This window comes from Anarhichas minor, unplaced genomic scaffold, assembly GCF_050575085.1.
Source record: "Anarhichas minor isolate MPS153535 unplaced genomic scaffold, ASM5057508v1 ptg000021l, whole genome shotgun sequence".
Lineage (NCBI taxonomy): Eukaryota > Metazoa > Chordata > Actinopteri > Perciformes > Anarhichadidae > Anarhichas > Anarhichas minor.
Window position 1 is genome coordinate 1,666,882 of NW_027466467.1, and position 22,655 is coordinate 1,689,536.

Here is a 22,655-nt window from a genome sequence, read left to right on the forward strand (position 1 = left end):
ATAATAACGTAGATATCAGTGACATCATGGTCAGATGTGATCACACTGGTGACGTACTCGGTGTTCCCACCGTGAACACAGTCTACTCTTCCCTCTGTATATTGAAACACTGAGTGAAGCTACGAGGCGGTTCCTTCCTCACGGTTTGTGTTCTCACCTTCAGCTGACGAGTGTCCACGAAGTTCCTCTCTGGACGCTCGGCCGCCTGCTGGATCTGAGACAGGAAGTCAAAGAAACTACAGGTTTGTATCTGTGACCAGCAGCTTAAAGACACTTAAACATCTTCAACACGTTTGATTATTTGTCTTATTAAAATTCTGACAAAATAAAACCCCTGCTACGTAATACATAACACTAATAACTCCAGACACTTAAAGTGAGAACAATTTTAAATCCAGTTTGTTTTGTCCCCATGTTGATGACTCACTAATTCTCTCGTTACATGCTGAATATTACACAAATAAAAATGTCGTATTTTGAGATAAAATTGTTGTTTGTTATGTATTGATATTATCATATTTCATATCTTGTAAAAACATCTTGTCAATAATATTTTGCGTAGTCATATCTGATGCATATTAATTCAATGTTCTCTGTAATATTATATAAGTGGAGGCTTCAAATAAGCCCAGTTGGCTTCTTGCCTCTCTGTTATGTTTGTGTATTTTTATTTTGTTGTTAAAATTGTCCGACCAGTAAATGAGTCTTATGTGTTGACGAGCGACACCCCTCTGTAGTGTAAATGATTCCTCCGTCCTTCCACGGCTCGTTGGGTTCACAACAGTCTGGTGTCAAAACCAACTCGGAGGATTTGAAACGTCGAGGCTGCAGCGGATGAATTATTAAATCCACCTTTATTCAGTAAATGTTGACTTTAGGACTTATTGGAAATGTTTGGATCACACGCAGACACCACTGGAATCTCATTAGTCAAATAGTTTAATACGAATAATATTAGTGTAGCCCGACCTTTATGTCACCCGATGGTTTGTTCACACAAAACCATCCGAGAAGCAGTCACTGGGAATTGTTTGGTAAAGGGCGGGCGCTCTCAAAAAACACTGATGAACCATCCGTCAATCAAACACTCACCGGAGACAGAGGGCAGAGGAGATAAAACACGGGGGGGGGGGGGGGGTTAAGTTACTTCCTTTGAGGTTTTTGTGCTAAAATGACGATGTGATCTGTGAAATCTGTCCCGCATTCCAATCATCAGGCCTGTTTTTTCTACTCATTCTAAAACATTTCATAATAACAGTTTACTTTTCAGGCACCTTTCCCCCCGAAATTACCGTCCCAAAAATTTTTATTTTCCTCGAGAAACTGTTTGGTTTAAAAAAGAAAAATAAAGGACTTTTATCTGACCTTCTTAAGCTACTTAGTCGTTTTCTCTCGTCTATTATTAAAATGTAACTTCAACCAAAAACATCCGGCGATTATATTCACTAGATTCATCAGGGTCTTCAGCTCATAAAGCAGGTTAACGTGTAACGCTCCGGCCAATATTCAAAATCAATATTTACACATTTGATCACAGGGTCTATTCGAAGCTTTCTATTTCTCCTGCAGCATCATTTATTGGTTAAACTATTCTTCGCACTGCAAGCATTTACATTGTATATTAAGTATTAGAATTAAGAGATGAGAAAGCATCTTTAAAATGACAACTGTTTATTTATTTGCAACTCCAGTGAAGCCATTAACGCTTTATTGAACGGTCAATGAGTTCACCGTCAACAGTGGAGGACCCGGTGGATCACCACACCTGGAGCTCCTTGTTAAACTCCAGTGGAGACGCACATTGGAGGTGTGAACGTGTTCTCACCTCCTGGATCATGCCGATGAACTCGGAGAAAGCCCAGTTGAGCTGGTTCAGGACGCTGTTGAGGAACGAGGCGGCCATGTCTTTGTCCACGCTCAGCAGCTCCGCCATGTGCCTCTGCAGCAGCAGCGACGGACACGGCTCTGGACCAATCAGACGGGGAGAAGAGAAGGTGAACAAACCCGAGTGGAAGCAGAGGAGTCGATCACACAGAAAGGTTTAAAGGTTATTTTGAAGTTTAAGAAAGAGGTTCAACGTCCACAACCCAAAAGATCAGAGCTCATTATTCTACACCATCAAACCCTTCCACTACATTTCCCAAATTAAAAGTACATAACACATTAAATGTTCTTTATTATGTCATCACAATGCATCCTATACATCATATTTCTATGAACTTTAATATCTCCCGTGTCATGTTATCACAAGCCTGTGCTGCCTGTAATAGTACCCGACTATGTAGTGAAAAGGTTTTATTTAAACTAATATTCTAGTTTTTGTTACAGTATCAATGCTCTGCGTGATAATAAATGATCTCAATAACTAATAATTCTGATCTTATATATTCTGTTTTCAGAGAGTAACAGACATCTCATCTCATCTCTATTTCAGAAACTGCAGATTCTTATTTATGACGTCAATATTTCTCAAACTAGTGTTTTTATTTGTGAGATAATATTCCTGATCATTTCAAGACTTCAAAGTCAATTCACAGCTTCACTCTTACTCAACTCGTCAATCTTCACATCTTCATCCTCCTGAATGACTCACTAGCAGGTCAATGTTCAATAAGATTTACTCTGCACCATAGTCTCTAAAATCTAATCTGAATTAGACAAATTGTCTCATGAATGTGATTTGAAGGACTTTAATTTTTTAAATACTACATCTTTTGTTGTTTGTAATGTATTGATATTGTTTAAATTTCATACCTTGTAAAAACATCTTATTGTACATAGTCATATTTGATGCATATTCATTTTATGTTCTCTGTAATATTAATACACTTTAAATGGAGGCTTCAAATAAGCCCAGTTGGCTTTTTGCCTCTTCCTGCTCTGTGATCATATTTATCTCCGTTATGTTTGTTTCTATTTTGTTGTTTAAATTGTGCGAAATAACTAAACTCATGTAATTATTAATGTGCACCGTCCCCATTAAATAAAGCGATGAATAAACGCATGAATAAAAGTGACGGATGAAGAGAAGGATGAAGATGAAGATAAAGTCTACAACGACAGAGCAGGTATCAAAAGAGGAAACGAGGGGAGAAGATAGAGGAGAGGAAACGGGGTCGACCCGAGAGGAAAGCGATTAACAGGACAGAGGAAGGACAAAGCAGAGGATGAGGAGGAAGACAAACAAGGAGACGAGGGGACGTCTCCGATAGGAGTCAAGCGTTCATTACATCTAATAATCCCAGATTGGTTTTTCCTCTCTGCCCTCCGACTCTCCGTCCCACAAGGATCGAATGTGAGGCGTGAAAGACGGTTAATTATCCGACACAGAGGTCACAAACACACACGACTCACGAACTTGTGCTACTTTGTATTCTACTCCGTCTGCACCTCAAGAGGAGAGTATTGATGTACTTTGTACTGCAACGTAGGTATCCCACAGCTGGAACAACAAGATTCTAAATACAAAATATATGATGACTGTTTACATATTAATCTAGCTGACTGTATAGAAAGTAGTTAATTAAGTATTAATAGTTTAGTAGCATTTATTTTTGATACTTTTTAAGCTATAAAATATATTTACATGCAGGACTCTACAATCTAAAATCTACTGAATCAGACGGAGGAGCTTCAGGTGAGACTGAAACAAAAGGTGAGCGATTTTACTAAAGAAAAAAAAAAAAAAAAAGGGGGATGAAAGCAGAATCAGCAGCGATGGAGAAAATAACTTACTTTGGAAACTAGCAATGGACAGATCCCCTGAAAGGCATGCAGACGAAAGTCAATTATCATGCAGGAGAGAGCAGAAAATCAGTTAAGTGGGAAAGAAACAAAGAAAAGAGGACGACGACACGGGGAAGCATGAAGAATACAACATGAAGACAAAACAGGCAAAATAAAGAGTGCAGATAAACACAAAATAAAGCCATAAAACAAGCATCCCCTGCTTTATGGTCTGTTTGACTCTAAATGGACCATAATGTACTAAATGAACATCATGCTGTATTGAAGAAGACTTGAAACTAGAGATTGAGACCATAAACTCATGTTTACAATGTTTACTGAGGTAATAAATCAAGAGAGAAGTGCATCACTTTTGTTTCATACGTACAAAGAACTAGTTTGCCACGTGGCCTCCGTAAAACTGACTTGATTTTACGTGTAGGTTTGTGTACAGAATGAACTACGGTACGTTAGATACTGTGAGAGAGGAACAGAACAAAGTTTCATGTTTTCATCACTGTATTGTGTAATCACCTCATTTCTGAATTAACTCTAATCGCTCAGCGTGCCAAACTAGACTGAACTTTATCGACGAAGATAAAAGAGAAAATAAATTGGCATGTTGGTTTATTGCTGCTGTGATTTGACTTTTTAAAAACCATCAGGGACTCTCTCCTGATACAGAAGCATGCCGGACAGCTTCACTCACTCACTCCACCGTCGCTTACCTTCACACATTTATAAAATGACACGCACAGATAATTAAAGCCGTAAATCAAACAGATGTAGTAATAATATACACCTGGTCTAGGAAAGCAGCCGCGGTCTCAATTTATTTATAGAAATTCATGAAAGAGAACGAGGAGTCTGACTTGAACCGGGAACAAGAACTCGAAAAACAAAACAAAACTGACAAGAAGAGGATGTAGAGAAGTGAGACAATTCAGCTTAATTATGTTTAGGTGCTGGAAGTGATCCTGGCAACAGGAAGTCTGCAGACCCCCTTCATCATTCACTGGTCCACCAAAGAGATAACTCACTCATTCACATTCACCCTGACCGACAGTTTAACAAACACAAAACAGGACGGCGGAGACAGAAAAGCAACACAAACAAACGGATGAATAAATTACATAAAAACAGAGAGACCACCTACTCTGCAGACTGGGCAGGTTGGCGTCCTCTGGTTTGGTTTTCAGCAGGTGAGGAAGACGAGTGTATCTGTATCCAAAACCACAACCCTGAGAAACAACAACAACAACACGGAGACAGACGGAGGTTTGCTTTACAATAGTAACATCACCTGTACAAATATGCATTCAAGATGTTACTTAAAGTATTAGCATAGAAATATAGTTAAAGTACTCACAGTGCAGACTAATATATATCATATTGTAGTATTATTATTATTATTGATGCATTAATGTGTTGATCACTTTAATGTTGCAGCTGGTAAAGGTGGAGCTCATTTTAAGTACTATTTATACTCCTGGGTAGTTTAATCCAGAATAAAACATAATCCTTCAATTTATTACATTTTCTATTAATAATCTGTCAAATATAAAATAGCAATACATATAAATATTCAAGTGAAGTACTATTAATCTCAAAATGTTACTTGAGTATAGTACTTTATAAGTAAGGAATACATTTAATATTGCTTGAGATAAATAAACTTCTGTCTTTCTGCTCCGTTCAGTATTCTGCTAAAATACAATAAATTGCTTGTTTAATTAAAATGAGACGCTTTCGCTCGGCGGTCCGTTAACGAGTCGTTCTTTCTTCCAATATGAGCTGCGCTGTTTTCAACTATGTTGAGCTAAATGAAAGTCCTGCATTCAGAAATAAAACGGTGTTCTTGTGACGTGAACAGAGTAAGAGCAGAGGAGCCATGAGTGAGGAAACGTCTAATTCATGCGGAGGAAGATGTCTCAGAGCTGCTGTGTGAAAACCTTGTTCTTGTAGATTTCTGAACATTTCTGAAGCGCGCACAGATAATGGTATTAAAAAGATGCCGCGTTTTATATTATAGACTGATTTTTTAAAACACTTTTTGAATAAAAAGAGTTCAGATTAATCTGACAAAGTATCCGTGTGTGTGTGTGTGTGTGTGTGTGTGTGTGTGTGTGTGTGTGTGTGCTCACCCTCCACAGTCTGACCAGGATCCAGTTGGTCTGGGCCCAGGGTCTCTGTTCGTACGGAGCCAGCAGGTTTCTCATCATGGCGACACGTCTGAAACGTAATAATAAATAAAACCGAATGAAACTGCTGAATGGAGGAAGCCGACGCCCAAAACAATAGAGTCAAATGATAACGTGGTTTACAGAGAAGGATGACGGATCTGAACAGATATGAGATTCATAAAGACCTCACTTCTGTTTCCCTATCAGGAGAAACCCGTTGACTCAAACTAGGTCATTATCAGGTTTACTGTAATAATAAAATATTAATATTTATGCACTTTAATTATATTAGTTAGTTGATTTACAATAGATCAGATAAAAAACAAAAACAGATGAAACGCTAAAAATTGTAAATTAAACAATAAAACAACATTTCTTTAAAAGTGATTTAAAAGAACAAAGTGATCTCAGAGTGTTGAATAAAAACATCATATAACCATGCTGAAAACAGTGGGTTTTATAACAGATTTCCTAGAAATAAGAAAGTCAGCAGTTCCTAGAAAGAAGTATGACGGTGTCGAGTACGATAAACACTTCACGTACGTATATCAAATATTCTGTTATCTCGATCCCGACGAAGACGAAAAAAGAACGTACCATATTGGTAAAGCAGGATGTGCTTTGTTTGTGGTTCAACCGACTAGTTTGATTGGTGGAAAGTGACATAAGGGGGCTGAAGTTAGACTATAAGAGTAAGAACATAAGAAGTAATACTTTGGATTTGTTGCCTTGTGCTCATTAAAACACGTTCCGCTGGGTTCAATTCAACGTCTCTTCATTTTGCCACAAGAGCAAAGCCACTTTGTGTTGAGTCTAAATGCCATGACAACGAGAACTATTCAGCGGTATATTAAAGTAGTGTACTCAAAGGATCTTTTGTAGTGTGGTGGAATGAGGTACTTTGTGTATTACTACAGTAGATGGAGGTTAATATCAGTTTGTGTTGCTGTGTGTCTTTGGTGAATCCTGTCACAGAATATATTAAGAAATACCAAAAATAATATTAAGAATGAAGAAAAGCGACCAATCATAAAGATAACAGAGAAGAGTTTTAAACCAATAAGCACTCACTGTTCCTCTGGGATCCTCTCCACTGCCCTGAGGGATTGTGGGTAACAGACGTAGCTGGCGAGAGCCTGCATCAGAGAGTCTTTGATGTCTGAGAGGACGAGAGGAAGAAGATTCTTTTAAACAACGACAACACAGAACACTAGACCCATAACTCTTCTACAGTAGGTTGGTAGAACTCTTCTACAGTAGGTTGGTAGAACCAGAACTCTTCTACAGTAGGTTGGCAGAACTCTTCTACAGTAGGTTGGCAGAACTCTTCAACAGTAGGTTGGCAGAACTCTTCTACAGTAGGTTGGCAGAACTCTTCTACAGTAGGTTGGCAGAACTCTTCTACAGTAGGTTGGCAGAACTCTTCTACAGTAGGTTGGCAGAACTCTTCTACAGTAGGTTGGCAGAACTCTTCTACAGTAGGTTGGCAGAACTCTTCTACAGTAGGTTGGCAGAACCAGAACTCTTCTACAGTAGGTTGGTAGAACCAGAACTCTTCTACAGTAGGTTGGTAGAACCAGAACTCTTCTACAGTAGGTTGGTAGAACCAGAACTCTTCTACAGTAGGTTGGTAGAACCAGAACTCTTCTACAGTTGGTATCTTATAGTCTGTCGTCTTCAGGGCTTTACTTTCCAGGAACTTTGGGCAATTCAAGTCAAACTTCACGTATTCCTGAAAGACCACCCAGACCTACAGATATATGTAGAACTGGTAATACACAGAAAATACACAGAATTCACTTTGAGAAGTAGTACATTAGTTATGCCTCATGTTGCAGTTTATATTCACGTCTGTCCAAACATGTCTTCACTTCACCATTTTATTCTGTGAGACATCTGTGTGAAATTGTCATAATTAGAATATGAATTCTTGAGTGAAGAATATTACTGAAGAAACAATAGAAAACACAAATAATGAAATGGAAACAATATCAGATAACAATTCAGAATGAATCTGAACAATAATCTTGTGCACCTCACACGACCACTAGTCTTCTTGTTGAGCTGCCGGCATCATATTTCCTGACATGCATACTTGATGAACACAAGCCTCCAGTTCCAAAAATATACATCAGCAGGTGCGCGTGTGTGTAGGTGTGCGTGTGTGTGTAGGTGTGTCTGTTACCTGTTCCCACTATACGTGGATCAGCAAAGTGCTTGGCGAGGATAGCAGCTAGTTGCGTCAGGGTTTCTTCGTAGCCTGAGGGCGAGAAAGAAACATGAAGTCGTGCTGACGAGCAGAAGAAGTTGTTCTGAACGACAGAACGCGTTAAAGTCAAACCGGATTCTGCTTCAGTTCACGCTGAAGAGCTGAAGCAGCATCGTGACGAGGACACGGTGGAGCTACGTCCATAAATCAATCTGTGCTCCTCACACCAGTGATGTCAAGAGAGGTTATGGATTATAGATTGAATTACATTACATATTAATGTCACTTATATTATTCTTTATATACGGAAGACTTTCTGGGGACCTACTTAAAAAAAAAAAAAAATTACAAACCATCAAACCAAATTCACAAAAGACCTTAAGAACCTCATATTAACCTGAAGAGCTAAACCAGAGACACATGTTCTATGTGTACATGTATTTTAATAAAACAGAAATAATTTATAAATGGGACCAAATTAATGCATTTAGCTGAAGTTGTTTACAGACTCTCGTTATTTAAACAAACTAATATTAAAAAGGCCAGCGTACGTTCATTCAACTCTGTTATAAGGAGGCTACAAATATCGAACATCCAGGCTCCCTCGTGTGACTAAAGGTGCACTGCAGATATAAAAGTAAAATAAAAGACGGTTAGCGTCCCTTATAAAGTCTCCTGCGACCAAAATGTGTGTCCCGACCCAGCCTTTGGTAGATAAACTATGCTTCAAGTCTTCAGCACTACATTTCCCACAATACCTTTTGGGGATAAACAGGAAGTAGAATGCTGCCATGGACTCAGTGAGTTATCTGTGAGCTACAACTTGAGTCTGGATTCTTCTCATCCTACATTTGTTCACATTTAGTCAAATAGTCTCCATTTAAAGTGGGCTGAATCATCCATCAGCAGCTGCTGTTCGTAGTGTAAACATAGATGTACAGACAACTATTACTGGATGACTTTGACACTGAAGAAAACTTAAAAACACGATTCTGCAGCGTCTGTCAGCGATGTTTCTGGTGGAATGAGTGTTTTCTTCTACCTGGTAGCTCCTCCATGCTGTTTGCAGGGCTGAAGTAGTTCTTGAGGGCGCTGTATGCATTCATGGCCACGCTGAGGTAGAACTCCGGAGAAAAGGCGAATAGAGAGCCGGTGTTGTCGGCGTGTTCGATGGTCCGAATACAAACACACAGCAGCCAGTAAACGTCCAGCATCTTCTCCTGGACAGACGGACACAGAGCGAGAGTATCAGTCTTTATTCCACATTAGCTTGGTCTCCCTGAGCTCCACACAACAACAACAATCTAGAACTAGAGAGAGTGAAGCAATGAGAAGAGTTTCGGAAAAGGGTTAAATTAAATAAAGTTGGCAGAGAATCACAAACTAGAATTAATGCAGTAATTGTGATAATTAGCATTTCAGTTCTTGAGTCATGGACATTGACTGTTTTTAAGAAGTAGACGTAGTCATCGTGACATCACCCATTGGTTTATGGACTGATGTTATGAGGCCTTAAATTTGTCGATTTGGGCGGCGCCATCTTGGCAATCGAGGAGTGACGTAGAGACGCCGTATACATCTCTGGTAGAGACCTGTCAATCACCATGTAGCCCCGCCCCTAAACTCATGTTTCCAGAGGTAATAAATCAAGAGAGAAGTAGAGTCCTTTTCTCATAGACTTCTATACAAGCAGAGGAGTCGCCCCCTGATGGACATTAGAGAGAATGCAGGTTTTAAGATATGAATCATTGGCTTCTCTTTTCAGAACCACAGGTTGCCGCCTGACAGGAACCCACTGGTTGAATCCCAGTTCTCCTGATGCAGCGCTGGAAGCTCAGGACCCCCACAGGGAGCTACCCGACAGCTACCAACTAAAGGACCGGCTTGAGGTCGTCGTCCCTTTGCCCCAGAGCAGCTGGTGTGCAGCAACAGAAGCTTTAAGACGTTCTCACTATTAAGAGACGCTAGACCAGAAGAGACTCTGGGTTTTAAGGGAGCGAGCTGCACCTCCATCAAACACGATGTGAATAAATAGAAGACAAATACAACTCTTTAACATGATTTAAAACAAACAAAGTAAAAACTGACAGAAACAGTGAACATGAATTTACTCTGGTCGTGTTTTCTTTGTGTTTGTTCCGTTAAAGTTAAGTTGACATAAAGACGTGATCTCAGAGCAGAGTGATGGATCTTATTCATCATATTTATCATCTGTTCCCTTTTAAGATGAAACACAGAGGGCTGACAGAGCTCCGCCCCTTACATGACATCATCTGAGACAAACAGGAAACAGTTTGTTACTGTTCAGTTCTCAGTGAAGAGACTCACCGACAGACAGACGGTAAGATTTACCTTCATTACAAAGCTGTGACTTCAACTGAGGACAGTTACAGGTACAAGTACTAGAGTACTGCAGTACTAATGTACTGCAGTACTTCTTCCTGCTGCTGACCTTTTATGAAAATGTTCCTCATGCAGACTAAATGAGGTAAAACCTGTTAACCAGTGAGCTGTAGAGGTGTGGTAGGTGTTTGTGGAGTGAAACACACCCCTGTGTTACAGGTGAAGCGTTTATCGGAGGAGTGACAAAGCTCCACCCCTCACCTGACTCACCTGAGACAAACAGTTTGTGATTCTTCCTCACTAAAGAGACACACAGACTGAGAGAGAGACGATCAGATTCACCTTCAGACCAAACTAACAACTTCCTCTGAGTGAGTTCAGCTACAGGAGAGAAAAGAGGAAAACTACAACACTGCTGCTTCAACCTGCTGACGCTCCACACACTGAATGTGAGTTTGACTAAAAACAGTGAAGTTAGTAGAGGAGGGAGGGGAGCCATGACTGATGTACTTTCTGTGTTTTCAGCTTCACTCAGAGACAAAATGGCTTCCAGATCAGAGGAGGATCTCTGCTGTCCGGTCTGTCATGAAGTCTTTAGAGATCCTGTTCTTCTGTCATGTAGCCACAGCTTCTGTAAAGACTGTGTGAAGAGCTGGTGGAGAGAGAAACCAACTCAGGAGTGTCCAGTTTGTAAGACAAGATCTTCAACGTCAGATCCACCTTATAACCTGGCGTTAAAGAACCTGTGTGAGTCCTTCTTACTGGAGAGAGATCAGAGAGCTTCAGAGCCTCTCTGCAGTCTGCACTCTGAGAAACTCAAACTCTTCTGTCTGGACCATCAGCAGCCAGTGTGTCTCGTCTGCAGAGATTCAGAGAAACACAGCGACCACAGATTCAGACCCATCGATGAAGCTGCTCCACAACACAAGAAGAACTTTCAGGAAACTCTGGAGACCTTAAAGGAGAAGTTAAAGGTTTATGAAGAAGTTAAAGTGAAGTCTGATCAAACAGCAGAACACATGAAGGTCCAGGCCCGACGCACAGAGAGGCAGATTAAGGAGCAGTTTAAGAAGCTTCACCAGTTTCTAGAGGAGGAAGAGGAGGCCAGGATGGCTGCACTGAGGGAGGAAGAGGAGCAGAAGAGTCAGATGATGAAGGAGAAGATGGAGGCTCTGAGCAGAGAGATAGCAGCTCTTTCAGACACAGTCAGAGCCACAGAGGACGAGCTGAGAGCTGAAGACGTCTCATTCCTGAACAACTACAAGGCTGCAGTGGAAAGAGTCCAGCAGCGCCCCCTGCTGGAGGATCCACAGCTGCTCTCAGGAGCTCTGATAGACGAGGCCAAACACCTGGGCAACCTGACCTTCAACATCTGGAACAAGATGAAGGACATGGTCTCCTACACTCCTGTGATTCTGGACCCAAACACTGCTGATCCAGAACTCATCCTGTCTGAAGATCTGATCAGTGTGAGAGGAGGAGAGAGACAGCAGCTTCCTGATAATCCAGAGAGGTTTGATGTAGACTTGTCTGTTCTGGGCTCTGAGGGATTTAACTCAGGGACTCACAGCTGGGATGTCGAGGTAGGAGACAGTACAGGCTGGTTACTGGGTGTGTTAGCAGAGTCTGTCCAGAGGAAGGGAGACATAGAGTCTGGATTATGGACAATATGGTTCTATCAAGATAAATACTCAGCACAGTCACCATTAGCTCCAGACACTGATCTCAACGTGCAGAAGAAGCTCCAGAGGATCAGAGTGAATCTGGACTGGAACAGAGGAAAGCTGTCGTTCTCTGATCCTGATACTAACACACACATACACACCTTCACACACACTTTCACTGAGAGGATGTTTCCATACATTAGCACTTCAGATGAACTGAAGACATCACCACTGAAGGTCTGTGTAACAGTGGAACAGAGCAGTCAGAGATGATGATCTTTATTCCTTAAAAGTGAAAAGTCCCTGAATTTAACCTGTTAAGATGAACCTGTCCTCCTGGTGTCTCATTACTTAAAAGATGTTGAGTTTTCTTTCACTTATTGTTGATTTCTATTTTGTTTTTCATTTGTTCAACAATTAGCTTTTTGTTTCTATTGTAAACCTTTTTATATGTAAAAATGTTTCACTTAGTTTCTGATCTTTATGTTTGGTTTCATTTTAAATTGTTCATTCTTTGATTATTTTGATTCATGTGTTTGGAGCCATGAAGACCAGGAGTCTCTCATTCCATGATTTTAAGCTTCCTCGTCTCCTCGTCTCCTCATCTCCTCTGTCCTCCGGCGTGTGAACCAGATATTGATCTCAGCGCTCCGTCTTGAAGGACGTCCTAGTTCCTACAAAGCACCTCGAGGACGGAGGAGGCCTGCTGGAGGAGCTGTGAGCGAGGAGACATCGGTGCATCCTTTGAGGAACGTAAACAAACAATAGAGACGTTGAACACAGCTGGAATAATCTCTAACATGGCGGGACTCTACAAATGTAACTGTTCATAACAACATTACGCTCCGAGGCAGCGATGTAATAATTACATGAAGATCTGTTGCCTCGACTCCTCTCTCCTTGCATCTCTTCCTCGCCTCCTCCGCTCCCGTCTCCCCTGGGCCGGACTAAGACACAAGGAGAGGAGGCGAGGAAAGGAATCGAGGATGTGGGGAAAGAGATGTAGACCTCAGGAACCTCTTTGCAGAAGGTGATGGATCCAAATAAAGACTTGAGGAGTTTATCAATAACTGCTTTGACTTTTAGTCGAGGGAACTTCCGGAGTCGGACTACAAAAAGACGTCATCTGCAGCTCTCTGTTTGCTGTCTTTGTCTTTGTCGGCAGCATTTTGGGATTTTGTTAAAAATGATTGAATCATCTATCGGCTAAATCTGTAATTTATAGAGAAACATAAATTCATTATATTACAGTATAAAATTATATGTTTGTTCATTAAGTATGTTAAATTGTTTTAAACTCAGTGTCAATGATTAAATAATTATATTTCTTTATTCTGTCTTTGAAATGTAAACACATCTTTTAAATAAACGTGTAAAACCTTTCATTGGTATTAGTTTGTTGTTATTAGAGGATAGTATTTGTCTTCTTTTCATATTTCATCTCATTTATTTGTCTCCTGCTTCAATGTTTAACTCATTTTTAACTAATAAAAATACAAATGAGCAACAGAAGCAGCCAACACAGAGCTCTGGAACGACAATATTAATATTATAACTACTTGTGTTTACAGTTGAGTAAAATAAAGAAATGGAGCAGGTAGTTAACTTCAGTAACAATGAGAGCGGACATGTTGGATTCTTCAAGTCTCTGCATGTTGAGTTTCAGCTTCATCTTTGATGTTACATTAAAACACGCTGAACACACTCCTGCATGTGCACGCCCTTATTACACACACACACACACACCTGCATGTGCACGCCCTTATCTCACACACACACTCCTGCATGTGCACGCCCTTATCACACACACACACACACACACACACTCCTGCATGTGCACGCCCTTATCACACACACACACACACACACACACACACACACAGAGAGAGATTAGGGCGGAGCAGGAAACAGGTTCATGTGCCAGAGTCAGACATGTTAGCCTGTTAGCTTGTTAGCCTGTGGATATCATTGCAGTTTGTTGAGACTCGTTTGACAGTTTGGTTGATGGATGTTCACACAGACAGACACACAGTAGTATTCAGTCTCTTGCCTCTCAAGTAGCTGCAGCTGTGTGTGTGTGTGTATGTATGCGTTTTCAGTCTGCAGGTGTTGATGTCACTCCGACTTCACCTTTCAAAGTTAAAAACAGACCGAACATGTGACCACTTCCTGGTCTCAGCTTTTGAAGACTGAGTGACAGTCTGACAACATCAGTGTTGTTCAGTATGTGTGTCTGTTCAGCTGCATTTGTTCAGTCCCAAGAAGAGGATCCATCATACAACAAACATGTTTTACCATAAACTCATGTTTACAATGTTTACTGAGGTAATAAATCAAGAGAGAAGTAGAGTCATTTTCTCATAGACGTCTATACAACCAGAGGAGTCGCCCCCTGGTGGCCAGTAGAGAGAATGTATCAAAAGTCAGAACCGGAGGTTACCGCCTGGTTGTGGCCAAAAGCTTGTTTTGTGAGGTCACAGTGAGCTTTGACCACCAAATTGTAATCAGTTCATCTCTGAGTTCAGGTGGATGTTTGTGCCCAATCTGAAAAAAGTTCCCTCCAGTCGTTCCTAAGATATTGTATTCTAGAGAACGGTCAAGACAAACAAAGAATGTGCATCGGCAGAAAATAAGTGAAAAAAACAACATGTAAATAGATATAAACTTATAAGAAAAAACCTAAAAGAAAACAAAAAGTCACTCGAGTGACTAGAGTTTGAGACTATACAGACTATGAATGAGGACAGACGGGCGTGTGGAGGATCTGGATCACCTTGGAGTAGATGGTGGCGTTGATCCAGGCCAGTCTCCTGCAGAGGTGGTTCAGCTTCTCCGCAAACACCTTCTGGCTCTTCTGGAGCTCGTCCAGGATGTCTGGTCTCTGAAGGACAGAAAACAGCGTCATCGTATCACCAGCTGACTCCGACTGTCACCAGCTGCTCACTGCTTCAGTTACTGCAAAGCACCCAAAAAAAAAAAAAAAACATGTAATGCTGCCCTAACTGAACTGCAAAGCAAAAAGGGTCCCGGTGCTGCAGTGCCATTTGACTGGTAAATGTAGAGCTTTTCTACACATCATACATTCACTGATGACAGGGACCTGCCCATAACTAAACATTCATATCCATTCATTTACTTGTGTTTGCAATTTTGGGGTTAAGTGTCTCGCTGTTCCAAGGAACCATCGACATGGACTAGTGGAGCCGGGGATCGAACCGCCGATCCTCTGATTGGAGGACGACCTGCTCTGCTTCTGAGCCACGGTCAACCAGGTAAGTGTTCTTTTAAATTCACCATTTTGAAAACAGATTTTTTTTTGTCTTATTTTGCAATAAAATAATGCACATTGTTCCCATAAAAAAAAGCATTAATTTAATATTTGTTCTTATTTATTTTATTAAAAATAAAAAAAAAAATTCATCCACCAGAGGCCAAATTTACTTGTATTTCTAATGTCCGCCCCTGGGTAATGTCTGCAGACATTTGGTTGAAATTGGCTCCTTTCTAAGTCTCACTGCAAAGAAACTGTCCAATTCACAAAGATCAGCTCCAACAGTCACTCGCAGTTACAGTAAATCTACGAGCGTCTTCAGAGGGTTTGGTGGGAACTGAAGTGCTTTTATGAGGTCAGGTCCCAGTAATGATGACAGCATTGAATGATTATTATTTTACAGTCAGAGTGAGATAATAAATCCCAAATAGGGTTCCTCTCCGTCACGTTTAAACTCCTTGACTGAAGTTTTTGAGGAATGCTTCTGCAGCTCACGGTCTGAACACTATCTTTTCGTTATCTCTCTGCCATTGTTTCCACCTGACAAACGGCAGTTATACTCATCATGCCAGATGTTGCAAGCAAACACAAAAAAAGACAAGTTGCGCTCTGCGGCAATATCTGTGTTGAATGAACTGATGCGTTAATGTAGATGTTTGGGTTATGTTTGTACATTTTGTACCTACTTTTATCAATGTGAGACTGTGTATATATTTAAATGTATAGAAGGTACTCGCCTAATTGTGCTGTTGGATACATTTCACAATGTTTGGTTTGTTGTTGATTCATGTTTCTGGATTAATGAGGGCTGGGTGCTGAAAATGATACTTTTACTATCAATTTATATATTATTAATAACAAACTCTTTAACGCTCTGTCGCACACATACAACTTTATTTGTTTTTTAGTGCACAACACACCAACAGCTCTTTCTTCAGGCAGATACTTGTAGAACTTTGTCCTCCAGTGAAGTTAGGTTTGCCGATGATGCCGGTTAGCGGTGACGCTAACGAGACGAGCTATCACAACAGGCTGACGGGTGTGTTGACTGGAGCACGGCTAATTATCTGAAACCTCGAGCGCCAACAAACAAAAAGTAACCGGCCCACACAACCAGTAACAACCTGCTAGATAGACTGAAGCATTAAATATTTAGACATGTTTTGTTTTCACACAGACTGAAGACAAGAATGTTTTCAGTTATGATCGCAACATCAACACACACACACACACACACACACGATGAATTCTCAGTGAACAACACTCTGAATACATTAAGTCATAACTAAAGAACAGGCTTACTTTTGCGGGGCATCGTGCGATCTTCTCCTCGGTGTCCTTGAGTGCGACGGCGTATTCATGGACGTCATCTGAAACCACCACCATCTGCAGGAAGAACGGACGCAGACATTTACAGAGCCAAAGTTTCTAGTGTTTTAATTTAGCTTCATGATGCAACAGTGACACTGTGTAGTCTATAGACAGCAATTATTGCTGCAACCCAAGTGAGGCGGTGGAGACACCAGAGAAAAGTGGAGAAACATCCAGAAACACGTGGAACAACGTCGACTGTACAACCAGAAACACGTGGAACAACGTCGACTGTACAACCAGAAACACGTGGAACAACGTCGACTGTACAACCAGAAACACGTGGAACGTCAACTGTACAGCCAGAAACACGTGGAACAACGTCGACTGTACAACCAGAAACACGTGGAACAACGTCGACTGTACAACCAGAAACACGTGGAACAACGTCGACTGTACAACCAGAAACACGTGGAACAACGTCGACTGTACAACCAGAAACACGTGGAACAACGTCGACTGTACAACCAGAAACACGTGGAACAACGTCGACTGTACAACCAGAAACACGTGGAACGTCAACTGTACAGCCAGAAACACGTGGAACAACGTCAACTGTACAACCAGAAACACGTGGAACAACATCAACTGTACAACCAGAAACACGTGGAACAACATCAACTGTACAACCAGAAACCAGTGGAGCAACGTCAACTGTACAACCAGAAACCAGTGGAGCAACGTCAACTGTACAACCAGAAACCAGTGGAGCAACGCCAGCAGAAACCAGTGTAGCATGTAGGTCGATAAAACTGATCATGTCCAAACACACACAACACGTCTCTACTTAACAGAATATATAAAACCTTCCCACTGAAGTAAAGACGTTCTTCTCTGAGCTCGATGCTGGAAGGATTTTGATCCATATGTTGCAGAAACATCTCATCACAACAGTCTGCTGAGATGACGACCAATAAATAAAACGATATCATAAAAACAAGACATCAAACGGCACATTTCCAAGCAGCGATGGAACAAAATATATCTCAACAGTAAGCTATAAAGGCTGTTCAGCCCTGGTGGGTCGTTTTATTTTCTAAATTAGAAAAGAGACGTGACAATAACAGAGAGGTGAAGAGGTCGGAGCGATTCAACAGCAGAGCAGAAAGTGTGTAAATAAAAAGAGACGAACCAATCACAGACAGCAGGGAGGAGGAAGAGTGTCATCATCAGTCAGAGGATGAAAATATTTCAGGAAATTATAGAAAGATTCATTTTAAGAATATTCAACCACAAAAAAAAAAAACTGCACAAAGCAGAAAGAACATGTTTGATGTATGAAAACACATTATTCATGTGCACGCCTGTAGTTGGTACAGGTCAGATGAAGAGGTCAAATAATAAAGATTTACTCATAACCACGTCGTCTCCTAGGGATATTTGTGTATTTAAATGTAGATTGAAATCTATCCCATATTACTACCCAACTTCAATCGACACCCATCACACACACACACACACACACACTCACTTTAACGCTACACGTCATCGTTCACCCAGTCATACACTGATGACAGGAGCCACCTGCAACTAACCATTCATAGCAATTTGGAGCAATTTGGGGTGAAGTGTCTCGCTCAAGCACACATCGATATGGACTAGCGGAGCCGGGGATCGAACCGCCGATTCTCCACTGATCCACAGTTTGGCCCAGATTGGCAGCTCTCGTCTGCGGGTCGATAATCTTTGGACAGCTTGCAGTAAAAGCGACGGATAGGGAGATGAATGTGATGTGGGTGCTACAATCGCATTAAAAAATACTTAGAGTAACTAAAGCCCAGCGTTTTGTACCCTGGAAATTCAAAAAAATGCATCTAAAATGTGAAAAATTAAAAATGTTCAGTAACCAGTGTCGCATTACAATCACAGCTCAAGCCTTTCATTTTCTTTTTTCTGTGGACTTGAGAATATCTGGAGAACCAGTGACAGATTATCTGGGGATGGCAATGTGTGTGGACGGAGCATTAAGATTAAGTTCTTAGATTTTACTCATTCAGGGGCTAGCTAGTTAGCTAATTCCACCATGCTTTAATGCTACAGTTACAGAACATTAACAATGCCACACGAACTGTTGGGCTTCTTCTTCGTTACATCAAGCCGTATTTTTCAGTTTTTAAATTACCATTCATTAAAGCCGTTACCCTGTCAATTACCTTATGCTTATTGCTAATGCTAGTTGCATAAACTAATCGCTAATGCTAGCCTCTAAAGCTAATCTATCGCGTGCTGACTATCGTCATGATTATGGAGAGTGTAAGAGTGCTGTAAAGTGTCCGTTATTGTGACAAAACACACTTAAACTCTAATAAACATTTGTGAGCTAGAGTTTACATACAAGGCCGGTCTACGTGAAAGCTAACGATTAGCATTTTGCGATTCACAGACTAATTGAAAGGGTAACGGCAACTCTTCCTTAATACTCGTCTCTCCAAAATCTGCAGTCGGGAGACGTTGGTTTTATAGGGGGGGGGGGGGGGGGGGGGTGCTTGTTTAATGACGAACGCTGGCTCCACATCAGCCAATGGCACAATTCAATTGCAGCAGCTGGTGTTCAACCACTAGAGGGCAGTCGGTGTGCATATTTATATATATATATATAATAAAATGACTTTACAATCAGAGTTTATCAGAGTCTCCATGTGAAGGTCAGATTCTCACATGTGAATAAAATATACAACATTAACCTTTTGTGTTCGTATCCTGACAGACGCTCACTTCATATAATATAATATAATATATATAAATGCAGTCCGGCTATAAATACTCACCTTTAAAGCCTCATGAAGTCTTATTCAGTCACAAACACTTAACGGTTGTGAAGTGTTTGATAGTTTGAGATGCAGTAGAAGCACAGACTCACCTTTCCGAGCTGCTGGTGGACGCTCAGGTTGTACATCATCACGATACCGTCGACGATCTCCAGCAGCGACTTGTCCGCGATTGGCTGCTCGGGCTCCTCCAGCGGTCGCCCCAGCAACAGGCCGTCGTTACCATGGCTTCCCTCGACTTCAGGTTGAAGAGAGAGAAAAATAAACAAAAAACAGGGATCGTTTTTGGAACAAAGCTCTTCTGGACAATGATAAATAATATAATCACACCGACTTTAATACGATTTTCTACACAAGTCACTACCAGTCGGGTTCCTCCGAGTCTGAGGTGAATAAAACTGCTGCTGGTGAAATGTTGAATTAGTCTGATGAAGGCCACATGCCAGCGGTCTCACTCAGCAATAACAACATGAAATCAACATGAAGCTCACAGTCTACATGTTGGTTTGATAATGCTGCACACTGCTTAACATGTTTAAAAGGAAGATAAATCGTTCCGATTCCAGGAAATACGATATTAATGAAATAATACCATGTGACAGATATAAATGTCTTGATATCACATGATGTCGTCAAGGATTCCAGATCAATAAAAGAAAGTAGGGATGGGCACGAGTACTGGATTAAAGTTACAAGAAGTTTTTCTCTCACACACACACACACACACACACACACACACACACTTTCAGTTTCTCAGTGATTATTAGATGAGCCATTTCATTAAAAAATATTTATATAATTTGTTGCCATCGCTGATGCGTCAAACTTTCTAAATTCACAGCAGAACAGTAAACCCAAAATACGTTTCTGACAACATTTGAGGCGAGAAAATAATTTGCATAAAGTATAGATTGAGTTAAAGGCGTGATTACGCAAATTAGTCGCTCAACTCGCCGCTGGTATAGACAAGAGCGCTGGTATAGACAAGAGCGCTGGTATAGACAAGAGCGCTGGTATAGACAAGAGCGCTGGTATAGACAAGAGCGCTGGTATAGACAAGAGCGCTGGTATAGACAAGAGCGCTGGTATAGACAAGAGCGCTAGTATAGACAAGAGCGCTAGTATAGACAAGAGCTCTAGTATAGACAAGAGCTCTAGTATAGATAAGAGCTCTAGTATAGACAAGAGCTCTAGTATAGACAAGAGCTCTAGTATAGATAAGAGCACTAGTATAGATAAGAGTACTAGTCATGACGAATGCTGTGTAAAGTCCTCTGAGGCTTTCGGGGGGAACATACCCCTGATGATGTTAAAGTCACGTCGTCAGCCTTAATAAAACCTATCCAGCTGCATTATGGGAAATGCAGGATCCCAGGGTTTTAGAGTTAAAAGTCTGCTGCATCCACGTGGATGCTCGTCATTCCCCTTCAGTCTCAATGTCTTCAGTGTGTTCACAGACTCACTGTCCTCCTCGGTCCTCTGCTCCACAGCGAGGGTGCGGATCTTCACTTTCTCCGGCTGCGTGAGGGGTCGTCTGGGCGTCATGAGGCTGACGGCGGCCGTGCTCAGGAAGCGATTGGCTCGACCCAGAGTGGGAGAGCTCAACCAGCTGGGCCTCGCCAGAGCCCCGCCCATCGCCGCCGCACCAAACGGCCTCTGTCGGTAAAGACACAGAATTCATGATTTAAATCAGGAGACACTAACGAGTGTTTTCTCTCATTAGATTCTATAGATCGGTCTAAAAACCTTCTTGAACTTGAGACGTTTTGTCGCAGAGTCTCGGAGAAGAAAAGTCATTCTTATAGACAAAAGTTGTCTTTTTAAAACATTATTTTGATTAATGCATGAGTTATATTTCCAACATGTTCATTTTTTTTATTGTTGGGTATTTCATTGCCAGAAAAATATTTAGTCCCAATACATAGTATTTAAAATGCGGTACGCCCAAAAGTACCAGGATGTTCGGTTGCATTTTGCAGTATGCAAGTCAGCATGCTATTCTGCCTGTTCTGACCCACAATCCTTTGCGCAGGAGATATCTGAGCAAGAGGGTCAGAGGTTTCAGGTGCGATGTTAAGAGGAGGTAGTACGTACTTTGTAAGGGCAGCTGCAGTACGAACTACAAGTAAAAAGAAAAAGGATGCGATTTGGAACGCAGTTTAAAAAATGACGAATAATCACGTGACCGCATGTTTGAGTCCGTTGATTGTTTTGCATCTCTTTGTCGCCGTTTGTGTGCGTTTTCCTTCGCATCCCTTTATGGAAGTTTTGCATCTTTTGGGGTTATTTTGCATCCCTTCATAGTCTGTGTCTTCTGGACATTTTGGGGTCTTTTTGCATCGTTTGCATTTCTTTGTAGTCGCTTTTGTTATCGATTTACCTCTGTGGTCGTGTGCGTTTTATAATTCTGGCGTTTGACCATGTAGAACAGTTCATAAATTTATTTTGAAAAGTGTATTCTGAATAATGTTTACTTTTATTAATGACACCGATACAGACACTGACACTTTCTATCTTGTTCCATCTTGTTGGTGAAAAGCTGATTTTGTCCATCAGCTGCACCCGTTTTCATACACACTTCAGTCGTGTGAATTAGACGGCCTGTTCTAATGATTGCACAGCGATTACTTCAGAGACGACAGTAATAATATCCACACACACAAACTTAAAAATAGAAACAGGAAACCTGAGCTGCTCCGCTCTCCTCGTCCTCATCCAGGTCATCCATAGACGTGGCCTGGATCTCTGCAGGGTCGATGATGATGTTGGCTTTACTGGCCAAGTCATCTGTAGACATTTAAAAAAAGACGACATTTATCACATTAAAACAGTTCAGTTTGATCCCAGAACATATGAACAGCTATGTGACTAACTGACCATGAAAAAAAAAATACATCACAAAGCAGACGGACGTCAATCCGAAACTCCAAAAGCTCGACACACGTTCCAGTTTATAAAAGTCAGAGTAAAGACATTTAGTCAAACTGTCTCCGTTTAAAATATGCTGAATCATCCGTTAGCAGCTCCTGTTTGCAGTGTTCCAACAACGATCACTGAATCACTTCGATACTGAAGAAAACTTAAACATGATGATTCTCAGGCAAGTTCAGCAGCGTCTGT

The 22,655-nt window shown here is 41.1% G+C and overlaps 2 protein-coding genes across 2 annotated transcripts in view; one reads left to right on the forward strand and one right to left on the reverse strand.

The window, feature by feature from the left end:
- The window catches only part of rnf123 (ring finger protein 123), a 105,659-nt gene that overhangs the window by 67,972 nt on the left and 15,032 nt on the right, over positions 1-22,655 (reverse strand). The window contains 12 exon segments of the mRNA XM_076096003.1: positions 158-214; positions 1,826-1,965; positions 4,883-4,967; positions 5,871-5,958; positions 6,981-7,068; positions 8,095-8,169; positions 9,161-9,338; positions 14,899-15,006; positions 16,699-16,782; positions 19,628-19,773; positions 20,999-21,191; positions 22,222-22,322. Of these exon segments, the coding sequence (XP_075952118.1) occupies positions 158-214; positions 1,826-1,965; positions 4,883-4,967; positions 5,871-5,958; positions 6,981-7,068; positions 8,095-8,169; positions 9,161-9,338; positions 14,899-15,006; positions 16,699-16,782; positions 19,628-19,773; positions 20,999-21,191; positions 22,222-22,322 (1,343 nt within the window).
- Positions 10,780-12,398, forward strand: LOC142954989 (zinc-binding protein A33-like). Its single transcript, XM_076096373.1, has 2 exons — positions 10,780-10,910; positions 10,987-12,398. Exon 2 carries the CDS (start codon positions 11,004-11,006, stop codon positions 12,396-12,398), a length of 1,395 nt encoding a protein of 464 aa, XP_075952488.1. The 5' UTR covers positions 10,780-10,910; positions 10,987-11,003.